Source organism: Antrostomus carolinensis, unplaced genomic scaffold, assembly GCF_000700745.2.
Source record: "Antrostomus carolinensis isolate BGI_N321 unplaced genomic scaffold, ASM70074v2 scaffold4059, whole genome shotgun sequence".
NCBI classification, from domain to species: Eukaryota; Metazoa; Chordata; class Aves; order Caprimulgiformes; family Caprimulgidae; genus Antrostomus; species Antrostomus carolinensis.
The window spans coordinates 42021-54757 of NW_010337692.1; the positions used below are offsets into that span (position 1 = coordinate 42021).

The window sequence follows — 12737 nt, forward strand, 5'->3', positions numbered from 1 at the left end:
TTTTCTTGCTTAAGGTACTGTTTAAATATATATATATATATATATCTGTTCCTTTGCTAGTTATTAGAAGAAAATCAAAGTGTTATATTCCCCTTATTCGCAGAAGCTTCTCCTAAGACAATGGTGTGCTCGCAATAGCGGGGAACTGAGATGGTGGAGATGAGAGCTGCCAGGGCCACAGATGGAACAAGAACCACCACTACAGCCAGCCCACAGCCCTCTGGGCCTTCTTACAGCCTCAGGAGACCCTCCGAACCTGCCAGCCCACCCTTACCCATCAAACCAGCCTCTCCTAATGGTCCAGCCAGGGTTTTGTCCCTGCACAGCCGCCCTTGAGCTCGACTGTGGTGCTGTTACAGTGGACCCCTTCTCTGGGTGAGGGCAGCTGTAACTCCAAAAGGGCACTGGTTTCAAAAGTGCTCAAGGGACTTGGGAAGTCCCGTCTGGCTAAAGAGCTTGTATTTCTGAATCACAAGGATGATCTCAGACCCCTCTCATGCAGCAGTTCTTTTGTGAGGGGGTTTAAGGGGCTGCAGTTATCTAGAATCTGCATTTTGACATCTGCAGCACCTCCAGACAAGGGATCCTCAAGTTTACCTAGATGAACCCTGGAAAGAATTATATTATGACCCCCCTTGTAAGAAATCCTCTTCTGTCTCTAAAGGTATGCAGCTCACATTTAGAGAGCCTGTTTGGGCGGGTTGATGATTCACTGGTGTCTAAGGCTTCTACCTTAAAATATTATTTGCACATCTGGGTCTTAGTTTTCATAGGTGCAAGGCTATTTTCTTTCATTCATGTATGTGCCCTTCTCTGCCTCAGAATAAGGCACTCTCCTCATGATGGGCTCTTTTCTGGCATGGAGTTGGAGAGAGCATGGGATGGACGTTTTAAGTTTTCTGAAAAAGAAATTATTCAAAAAGTGAAGCTTCTCTTTGCTTCTAAAGTGTACTCTGGGGGAAAAAAAAAAGTGCTGTGTCCAGAAACATGAGGCTGCTTTCTCTCATTCTTCTCAGAAACTCTCAGCAGGAGCACAGGACTTCTGCAGCCTGACCTCCAGCACCCGCAGTACATTCCACTTCTCACACTTCTCTCTCTTTTCCCTCTTTCCAAACGTGCGGGTGTTTCTCTGTGGCTGCCTACGTAGAATTTCTCTCAGGAGCGTTACAGGTTGCATATGTGGCAGGCAAACACAGATTTAAGTTTTCATTTAATTATTACATATTTGTCCTGGTGTCAAAAGTTAGCTTGTATCAACTTTGGGAGCAGGTTTCAAGTGTGCCACAGCAAAGAGCAGGAGGGCTATTTAAACCTTAAGAGTTTTTGACTGTTACTTGACCTGTCTCTGTGCTGCTGAGACCACTTTGATAACAAATGGATCAATAACTCACTGTTTGTGTAGAAGTGTCTTAAGTGCTATTGTCGTCTGCTTGCAGCTCTGACAAAGCAGTTATTACTGTAGGAGTGGTGGGTTTTACATGTGCTGAGCATTAGCCACTGTCAGGTCACCCTGGCTTTTAAGGAAAGCAGCAAATGTCACTTATTACAGTGGCACTGACTGTCCTCGCTGGTTAAGGGACTGTTAATAATTCCATTACCAAGCTGCTCCTTTCTGGGACATCCAGCGCTTCCTACAGAAAGGGTGGCCTAACTTTGTGTAAGGGTCTGTCACCAGTGACACCTGCTTCTGTAGCCAGAGTGTCCCCTCTCATCTTCTCTGCTTCACTTAAGCCCACAGCATGCTTGTTACAGGCCCAGCATTGTCATTTTTAGTGATTGACACTAGTAAAAATAAAAATCAGTAAGTGGCATACTGCATCTTTTTATACCCACTCCTCTCCTTTCCCCATCAAGCTTGATCCAGACAAGATGTTGGACTGGGGGGTACGTACAGTCATGGCCCTTCTGAATTTTGTAATCGCCTGTGGCAGGTGATTAACAACACAAGGGTACTGAGAGTGAGGGGAAAAGCAAATACTGACATTGCAGCCAGCTTATTCTTCTGCAAGATGTTAATTAAAAATAAGTCTGGTGCTTCGTTTCAGCCTTACCCTTAGGAAAAAAAGGGCTGTGTTCCTGCAAGTGTCACACTCCCACTTACCCTGTGACAGCAAATGACGTTTAAGTTCCTTTCACCATCAGCTTCTTGCAATGTGAACTCCTTGTGATGAAACGAGCAGCAGTATTTGCTCACAGATCTACCTATAGCTCACAGTGCTACCCCGCGTGCAGGAAACCTATTCAGGCTGTTTGGTATCTTCTAAAGGCCATGCTTTGTTTGCATTGCAGGTGTGCCGATGTTATCTGTACAGCCCAAAGGGAAGCAGAAGGGTTGTGCTGGCTGCAACCGGAAGATCAAGGACCGGTACCTGCTGAAGGCTCTGGATAAGTATTGGCATGAAGACTGTCTAAAGTGTGCCTGCTGTGACTGTCGTCTTGGAGAGGTTGGATCAACTCTTTACACAAAAGCAAATCTCATTCTTTGTCGCAGAGATTACCTGAGGTAAATAGAGGAACGTACTGTGGGCTCTTCCCAAAGCCTCTCAGTGTGCTGCCAGCTGTTTGTCTTTCTAAACCTCTACTATGAAAACATGTCCTTGTGCATGGTCAGCCCTGCCCAGACGCAGCTGGAGTTTTTTCCTCTGTCTAAGCATGGCTTTTTATTTGCACTTAATGGATTTTGTAGTCAGGGAGGTGGCATCCTATTTTTAGGCCAAGGTAGAAGGAGAAGGGCATGACTTAAGTCTTCATTATTATGAACCAACAAGAACAAACAGCACTTGCTGAGAAAATTAGGAAAAGGCTGTTAATTCTTCTTGCATATCTTTGATGTTATACTCCTGCATATTGACTGAGATCTGACCAAACCTTTACCTTTTCTTTTTCAGTGACAGCTTTTAGATAGACTTCTAGTGCTTATATTGAGTGAGGTTCCCCCTGAGAGGCTCTTGTCTCTTCCCTAAGTAAACAGAGCAAAACACTCCAAAATTACAGATCAACTTCAAAAAATTTTTCTTCACGAGGAAGTCTGCAGAGACCATCACTAACTCTTGAGTTAGAACTACCCTGTCAGTGTGTGTTTGCAATACATAACAACAAATGAGGTTTTTTTTGCCTGGTGCGTATGGAGGTTTTGTACAAAATACTTTATATAAACACAAATTAATTTTAATAAGATGACAGGCCTAATGCAAACATTCTTATGAGGGTCACACTGCAAAACACTCTTGAGTTTTGCTTTGTTTTTCCTTTGGAAGAAAGTTCTTGATCTCCAGCTAATGTATGTTTTCTTTTTTTTTCCTAAAGCACTGATGGCATTGCCTTTGCAAGCTCAACCAGCAAACACATCTGAAGCAAAACAAAAACAACATGCTGTTTTAAGATAGAGGGGTAAAATGCCATCTAAACTTGTGGTGTCCAGAGGCTGGCTAGATTAGTCTCAATGATTAGATGCTTCACGTCTTTCAATGTAAAACATATTCCTGAAAATCTTTAGTAAATATTTTCTTAGTAAACTTGAACAAACAGGCTTCTCCTTCTAAAGATGAGAGCTTAAGCACTGAGCCAAATAGAAGAAATGTCTGCTAGCTGCCATATGGGAGCTGCCACGTTGCCTTTCAGCCAGACAGTGTACCAGAGCATCCTGCCCTCATGAGGATTTTTGCTCCTGTTTGAGCTGAAACTCTCCAGGGCACACAGGAAATGTCTCAGCTGAAATTCTGCCACACAGGCAGCAGTCCTCACTGAGTTAGGTAGGATGCATCCCCAAAAGATAAGTGAGGAGAAGCTAGCGTAGGGTAGAAAACATCTAAAGGGGGAATGACAGGATAAGCAGCCTTTGGAAAGGTGGAAAAGATGCGATGAGGAAAGAATTAACTATCTTCACTATCATGAAATAACTATTGTACCTTGTCTTAAGTCTGAGTATTTACTAATGCCACAAGTCACTTACTCTGGAAGTATCCTTAACCCTGTCTCTGCTAAGCTGAAGAAAATGAGCTCCAGAAGGTTCTTTAACACAGAGATTTCTAACCCCAAATTAACATTTTGGTTCTCTGCTGACCCTCCTCCAATTCAGCTGCACTCTTTCTGTGTTGTGGTCATCATTCTGATGTGTCAATGAAGAATATAACAGCTCTGGATCTTCCTTTGTCAAGGATTGCATCATTTCTTTCCATCATAGTATCACAATTGGGTTATGCTGGGTGCTAATCACAAGCATCCCCAAAACCTTTCATGAGAGCTTCTTCCAGGGATAGTCTTCCCAGAGGCTGCTTCTCTTAATTATTTATCACTTCTCTAGACTTTGTAATTTATGCACTTGATAAACAGTGCTGTGTGTTTTTGTTATCTTTGTGGTGGGTTGTTTTTTGTTTTTTAATCCGACCTGAAAGATAGTTATTCAGTGTCATTCTACATGTTGCAGAATCCTACTAGAAATACTTAGCTGGGTGGCGATTCCTATTTACATTTAGTTTTTTAGACCTATGAGCTACCCCGTGTTTTGTCCATCTAATGAGCACTGCATTGATTTTGGTTTGTTCTAGTTTCATAACAAAAATAATGTGCGGCATCAAATCAGACATGTTAAAGTGCCAAAGGAGAGCAGTATTGGTGCTGTTAAACTTAGAAGAACCTTTCTATCACTGCAGTTGTAGAGCATTTCTTTCTTTCCTTAGTTTATCCTGAGAATGCTCCCTTGAGGTGAAAATGCTTAGTCTGTGATTTCTCACTGGCCCCCAGGTGACATGACTTCCTGGGGCACACCAGAGGTCTGTGCTAGAGATGGGAAAGAAGCCAGGAGCTGCAGACCTCAGGAAACAGCCCATGTCCTGTCTTTGAGAAGAGAGGGCAATTCATGACATGAAATATGGAAAGCAACAGTTAGACCAGCATTTGACTATCGACACGCGGCTTGTGCCACAGCAGCAGTCCAGCGTAGTCTCTGAAGCAAACTTGTTCTGTGCTTGAACGTGGTCTCATAGCCCCTCTGCCTCCATTTGTTGGGTTAGAATAATCCTGGGTCCACCAAGGGGGAAGCCTGTTGCTATTTGTGCAGCGTGGTTAAATTGTGCAGAGAAGGTGTATGCGGCCAGGAAAGACAGGGCCAGGTATTATCTGTGCTGAAGAAATTGTAGGTGTTGTGCATAAAAATGGGGGGCATCTGCTTGTATTGCAGTAGGGTACCAAACACTTCCGCTGGCTGCACGGTCTCTTCTGGGTCTCAGGCTAGTCAGCCTCCTCAGATGATGGTTGTGTACATATGTTATGCTATTAGATAAATCCGGGGGGAGGGGATTACTACTCCCTACTTTAAATATTTTTCCCCTATCTGAATTTAGTCCATTACAACAGCTTTGACCACTAGAAATGTTTCTTTTTTTTTTTTTTATTGGGAAGAACAATATAATTGTCATATCCCAGGGAATTTAGCCAGCTTTACAGTTTTGTGTTCTCGCTAATAAATAAATTTAGGTTTATACTATTTTTTTGAGGGGATTCTCTGCTAACTTAACTGATGCTAAGGAACCATTTCAGGGTTGTTGGTATGCAGTCTTGTATTTTATGGAAGTTTAAAGCTTTTTTATTTTTTTTATTTTAAAACATCTTCCATTGCCTTCTACACATAATATTTCTTTCTCTCTCAATTTTAACTATTGGTTCTATTAATAGAAGGAACTAAAGTTGCCATCACCATCTTCTCTACTGTCTGTTCACTCCTGGTAATTTGAATTTTTCTTCTTGGAGAATTACCCATTCCCATCATTATATAATTCCTGCCCTTTAATAGTTCTAGAGCCTCTATCCACATCTTTTTTTCTCTTGTTTAACAACTCACAGTATTTGTTCTACTAGTCAAATTTTAGCAGAATTCATTCCTAAAAATAAGTTTTCATACTTCACACTGTACTCACACCAAAAAGGCAGTACTTTCTCTGGAGTACAGTCAAAGGAATTTATTGCTGGCCACTTCTTCTGTATACCTTTGAATAAGAACAGGGTGATATTTAGTAGGTCAGCCATCATGTGAAAGATTAAAAGCTAGACTGATTTTGTGCCCATAAATGTAAATACATACATCTTTTATATCTGAAGTCCAAAAGGAATATTGTTGTGTAATGACCAGGAGAAAAAAAATTATAGACCAATGTTCCTTTGAATTTTCCAGTGAGCTGAGTTGGGAATACGCGCATCATTACCCAGTGAGACGTGCTTTCCCCTCCCCTCGCTCAGTCTCCATCCACGAGCATGCAGCAGGCTTGCTCATCACTGTGGAGGCAGCAATGTGTAGGTGCTCACCTATAGGCACAAAGGATGTCTGGAATGGCTTTGGCAGCTTAGAAACTCAGGAATTTGCAGGTCTGGGCCCCTGGAAGGCGTTGTTGGGCCGAGCGCCCTGTGCCACGGTTGTGGGTGAAGAGTCTCTGCTGTGCTGGAGCAGCTGCGGCCGCCGCAGGGATGGGGACAGGGGTGCATTTCTGTCCCTTTGCCGTGGGTGCGGGGCAGAGCGCTGGGACAGGCGTGCGGCTGGCTCCCGCCCCGCTGCGCCGGCCTTGCTTTGGAGCCGGCTTTGTCCGAGGCGTGGGCAGCGCGGTGGGCTGCCGGCCGCCTCCGCTGCTCCTTAGTGGGTTTTTAGAAGAAATCTTTCAAATGTATTGCAGGAGCTGCTAGCAGACCATAGCCTGATCATTTGTTTCAAAAGATAAACTGTCGTCATTGCTTGTGAAGGAACATTTGTTAACCTTCACATTTCATAAAACACTTTCTTGCTCATTTTTTAATCATGAAAGATGAAATTGGATCTGGAGTTGTTATCCTTGCGGTATCACCTCAGTCTCCAGCTGTGTCTAGATGTATCTTTCGATACATTTCATCTGAGCAAATAGATTTACCATTTGTTTCATAATCACAATTCCAGCATTCCTACCTCTAATTATTTTTGATAAGCAAATGCTATTGAAGAAACTGCTTCTGGGACACAGAAGCTTAGCGTGCAGCTCAGATGGCTCCTTGCAGCCCCCACACAGCAACATGTGTTTGTTCCTGGGTGTAATTAAACATTCACCAAGCTCCGGTTCACAGGGATGGTTTGGGTGTGTATCAGGATTTCCCGGGAGGAACTGACAACTTAAATTTCACTGTGAAGTGCTGATGCAGAATGGGATTTTTCCTTTTTACTCTGCACGGTGCCCTCACACAAGCGAAGGTGAGTCAGGCTCACTTTGACAGGAGCAGAACTGTCGCTTCTGCATGTTTGATATACTGGTGTTGATAAAGTTTTTCATCATTCAAACCGATTAGGGCCTTAATTAGACTCCAAAGAAAGCTCAAAACCTGCGTTAAAAAATAATGGTGAATCAGTAAGAGAGAAGGGCTTTCCAAGAAGCATTGATGCTCTTCTCAGTGGACTTCATGGAAGTTTCTTTTCACCCGAGTTCCCACATGTTTTGATCAGTGCCGCGGCCTCAACCCGGCATTGGTGGCATCAGGCCTCTGGCAGTTGGATCAGCCCTGCACACCCGACCATGACGTCCTGGCTAGATGATCTTTAAGGTCCCTTCCAACACTAACCATTCTATGACTGTCACCCCCTGGCACTGGTGCCCCTTGACACTCTTTGTGTCCTGGAGACTTGAACTCCACCTTGGGCAGCTCCTCATCCAAACCAACTGCCCACTCCTGGGATTTCCAGGTGTTGAATACTGGCCTCTGCTCTGCAGGTCCCAGTGGGTTCGTTCCGTTAGTGAATCGCTTTGGGAGCCCTTTCGATGACGTGTTCTGTATCTGGAAAACGGGCAGGGATTCATTGTGCTGTGGGATGTGAAAGGTGATGTTGCACAAGCACAGGAGCCCTGCTCTCTGGCACAGGAGGACACAGGTGAATCCCCTCCTTCTGGTGGGCTCCCCCGTGTCCGTAACGAAGGCCCCGAGCCAAACAATGAAACCACGATTGGACGTGTAAGCACAAGTCCTCAGGAACTGAGAAGTGCATGCTGAAACTAGCAGAATTTAAGTTAATCTGCCAGAGACATCACTAATACTCTGAATGTAGCTTCAGCTGCAACAGCTTTGAAGCAGCAAGGAAAGTCTCGGGATTTTTTCCACCACAGGAGCGCAGTGTGCGTACATGCCTGCACCGAGAGCCTGCCCGGCCTGCTTTTCCAGGGACGCCTTCAGCGTGGGGAGGAGAGGTGTAAACGGGATGTGGCTGAACAAATGGTACCTGCTCAGAGCCTAAAAACATTGCAAAACTGAACTGCTGTGCTTGTATTGCAACAGGGAGTGTCTTGCATGCTATGTAGGGTATCCTCGGTTCTACATTTGGTATCTATACAGATTAAGAAGGATTAATTAGGCTAAAAATACTATGTGTCTTGACAACATTGCTGTGCTTTGTGATGCTAAAGCAGAGTTTGGTTTTTTTTCCTCTGTGGTAGCTAGTCCAAGCGTTCCTCACAGCTTGTGCCTTTCAGGATAAACAAGCAATGCTTGGTTTGTTCACTTGCTTCCCCCTGCCCCGTATCTCTAGCACTTTCAACTTTTCAGTTTTCTGACTCCTGTTTTTAAACTCCCCTAAGAGGATGTTGTGGCATGTGTGTTCAACAGTGCCAGAGACAACCAAGATGGGTTTTAAGGTCAGCAGCTTCGGTTATACAGTAAGGAGGGCTGGGGAAGGGCAGGAGGACTTGGACTTCTCCTACCTGCTAAGAGTCCCAAGCCCACTGTAAGTGGAGTAAAAGTAAGTGAACATTCAGATGTGTTCTTCAACTGAAAACGGATGCTCTTGAGCAACCCTGAAGTTCATGCCCAGTAATCTCTGAACTCATGCAGTCACTTGACCTTTTGTCGAGTGACTTTTTTGTCACCGTGCTGGTTCAATTCCTCCCGTTATGCTGTCCATGAATGCCAAACCCTTTGGCTTTCAAGATGTAAATTCTTTGGGATGGAACTTCAAGGCTTCATGAGAGGACAGCTTGACCAACTTCATTAGTATCAAAATGCATTCCCTTTCCTTCAGCTGACATGATTTCCCACAGCAGGACTGACAACAGTGTCCTGGAAAGGTGAGCACACCAGCTAATATGTATTTACCCTGCTGAAACACCTGTCGCTGGGGCTTTCTCTGAATATTGCACAAAGGCTCATTACGGGGAAGCTGGAAACCTTGAGTCTCAAGTTGCTTTTAAGCTTATTCTTTTTATCTTTTTAAGTGGTGTTGGGGCTTTCCCTGCAATTATTGGCATATTCAGTACTTTGGTCAAATCAAACTTGTAGCTCAGCATATTTCTAATATCCATAGATGGGAAAAATTGCAAGCTGTTAAGAGCCATCCTCACTGGAAGACTAGTTGTTGGTTTGTTTCAAATGGTAGGGGCAAAACCTTTTATTTTCATGACGATGAGTTTCAGGTGTGTAAAATAAGTCTTGTGCAGCAGGTCCTGATGGAGCGAGGAAATAAACAGCAGCAGGCATATAGGGAGGTGTATGGGAAAACCTGTTTCACCTACAAGCTGGAGAAGATATGAGCATGAGGTTCGGTAGCTCTTCAAAAACTTGTATATCTGGATAATGTAGATATACAAATATAGAGAGAAATACGTAGCTGTACACAGTATCTACAAATGTAGATATTTGTCTTGTAGATAAGTGTTTAGTCCTCTTTCAACTCAGAATTCTTACCTTTCAGCATTGACAAAGCCTCTTGTTTGGGGAATTATCAGTCTCAACTCAGCTGTTTCATTTTGAACTTGTCTTGTTCTTGTGTTGTTTTAAAAAAATCCAATTGTCACTCCCAACCTTTCCTTTCTGTACCACTCATTATTTATATGTGCATATCCTGGTTCCTCTTTTTTTGTCTTCTTTGGAGACAGCAGCGCCAAAATTTTCACTCTTTCTGTGGAGGGAATATTTCCTCCCTCTCTCAATTGCAAGATGCTAGGCTAGAGAGAGTAGAAATGGGCACTCTTTTCTTGTAGGCAATGACTACAACAGATTGTGGTTTCTACTGGTGACATAAATAAGCAATCAAGTTCTCAGTTTAGCCACCATGTACATTTGGATTGGAGAAGGAAAAATCTGTTAAAAGGTGCTAAACTTAATGTGTTCATATGAGAAGATTCTTCCTGTTTTCCCATCAGTAAGGACCCTTTACCATTCTTTTTTCCCCACAAAACCTGCAGGGTGCTGTTGTCTTTACTATAGTTTGAATTAACTTCAGGTGTAGACACAAGGCTGGTGAAGTCTGGATCAACATGCAGAAGACTACTCTTCAACCCAGACAAGACTATATAAAAAAGCATCCTTTGACAGCTGCCTACCGCTTCCAGGAGCGCTCCCTTCTTTTCCCATTAATTCATTTGCATTCAGTGCTGCTCCTGTATGCCAATTAGCTTTAATTTTTACTATACACACTGACATCAATGGCCAATGAGAACAGTGCATAGCAGGGTTTTTAGTGTGCCTATAAACTACAGAAAATTGTCCTTGGACAAACTCCTGCTTTTAGACTGGCTGACAACAATAGACATGGTTAAGTTCAGGGTAAGAGCCATTAAACATAATTACTACCACAGGGTAAAAGTTTAATTGTGCTAAATTTTAAATCTGCATAGTCTATTCTTATTTACAAGCTGGCTAGGTTTTCTTGTTACATAAGGGGGAATAAATCTGTACTTAAAAATTGTTGCCTTTTAACTTCAAAGGCAGATGAAAAAAATGGGGTTTTTTAGAAGAAGCAAAACAACTCCAAACTGAAACCTTTCTGTATTTCCAGCTTCTTTTATGCCAATGGCTCCAAGCTGGTAAGTAGATGCTGAGCATCTTCTGAGAGATTTTTCTAACGCACTTCAACTTTGTGTGCGTGAATGCGAGAGAGTATTGCATCTGTTATGAAGGTGTCTGGGGACAGAATGCAGATCAGTTTGTTCATGTGGGGTTATTTTAAATTTAACCACAGATGGGGCTTAGGGTGGAAGATTTTCCTCCTGTTCCTTGTCTTCTCTCCCTCCTCCAACAACGTTAAGCTCCCCACCTCAGAAAGTTTCAGCTCAAGTACCTTCTGGGTAAATAGGTATCAGAGGTGGCAGGTTTTTTACAAGCAAACAAAAAAAGGCAAAATTCTGTGTTCATTTTGCTTTTTATTCCAGCAGATTTAAAAAAAAATCCCGTTCACTGAGCTACAAGTTGCAGCGTATTTTTAGAAGCATGGTGAATATACAGGGCTCTAAATCACTCCCTGAAAAGCAGATTAAAATTAGGAAGTGGTAGAATAAGTGTGAAATGTTCATCTGTTGGGAAAGGGAGGGTATGGAGGACTGTGAAACTCGATAGAAGAGAAAAAGATTATCACTCTGACTAGCTGGAAGCTACATTTATGTAGACATTAGAAGGCAACACGATTTCAGCTGGACAGAACATAAGCTTCAGATCTTATGCAAACAGTCGAAGCTGTTTAACAATTGGTTTACCCCCAGAACCCCTGAAAGGAGACAGGTGAATACGATGCCAAATACATTTTTCATGTTTCTTAAGCTAACTGTTTAAATAGTTAAGTGAACATCTGTCCAAATTTCCCCATCATTTCCATTTAGAAAAGTCTCCTATTTGAAGGCTGAAGAAAAGCGCCTGCTTAACAATGCAAATGGTGCTGTCTGGGGCCCCTTTATTTTGTTTAATCTAGATTGAGCTCCACACAACTGTGATGCTAATGAATAATGGATATTTTATACTTGTGCATGTAGCAGTGCTGGGCAGAGAGCAAATCTAGGATTAACCTCCCAGTTTCCCTGCCTAGTGTACTGGACTCATTTTTTTTAGTTTACTGTGACTTGGGTACTCTAAAAGCGGATGCCTACTTTTATGGAAAATGGCAAAACCCTGACAAAAGCTGTCAGGTTTTGCTGTGCCCAAGTGAGGGGGCGTAGAAGGGGCAGCTACGCTGGGGGGAGGGAGGGGTGTCTGTGTTAATGGCTTGATTTGTGAGCGGGTGCTGAAGGCGAGCCAGGGCGTTTCAGGGTGCAGACCTGTACACTTTTCAGTGCCACATTTTTTCAGTCCTGCCTGCTGGTGTTGGGCAGCCAAGCACCATGCTCAGCTGCCTCCCCTGCCTGACGGCTTCTCTGCGGGAGCAGGGGCAAGCCAGAGTCAGTTTGCAGGGAGAAAGGGGCTGCCCCATAACCGATTACCCCATGGTCTGGGTTGGCCATTGCAGACTATATAGCTGGGATTTTACTCTGCCTGTCAGCCCTCGTATCATGGAGTCGTAAGGGAAGAAATTTTGGTACTCTCTTTGCAGTTACTCTGTCCTGCACGAGTGTTGCTGTTTGGTTTGTGTTGTTTAACTTTCAGGGAGAACACAGTGCTGTTTCTTCATAGGAAGTCTTGGGGTTTTCCAGCCAGGCCTGATGAAAGACCACTGATACCACTTCTAATGAAAAATAAGGGTAGCCTTTTTAATAGCTGAAGAGCAAGCTGACTTTGGAAGCACAGCAGTGTGTGAGGGTGGGAGAGTTGTGTGGAGGTTTCTATAACATTGCTGGGTGTTTTAATTTACAATTACTGGCCAGTAATAATTAGTATTGACTAGCTTGGCAAATTGCAGGTTTAGAAATTGGTTATAGATTTTCCTGATGCTTCTCATCTGCGTGTTGTGGAATCAGCCAGAACCAATGGCTTGAAACAAACCGCGAGTCCAAATTGGTCTGCGGGCAGTGACGCGTTGCACGCACACAGCTAAC

The 12737-nt window shown here is 43.5% G+C and overlaps 1 protein-coding gene across 1 annotated transcript in view; it reads left to right on the plus strand.

Moving 5' to 3' along the window:
- The window catches only part of LMO1 (LIM domain only 1), a 57029-nt gene that overhangs the window by 38000 nt on the left and 6292 nt on the right, over window positions 1–12737 (plus strand). Inside the window, exon 2 of the mRNA XM_010175247.1 lies at window positions 2290–2503. Within this exon, the coding sequence (XP_010173549.1) occupies window positions 2290–2503 (214 nt within the window). The remainder of the gene's footprint in view (window positions 1–2289; window positions 2504–12737) is intronic.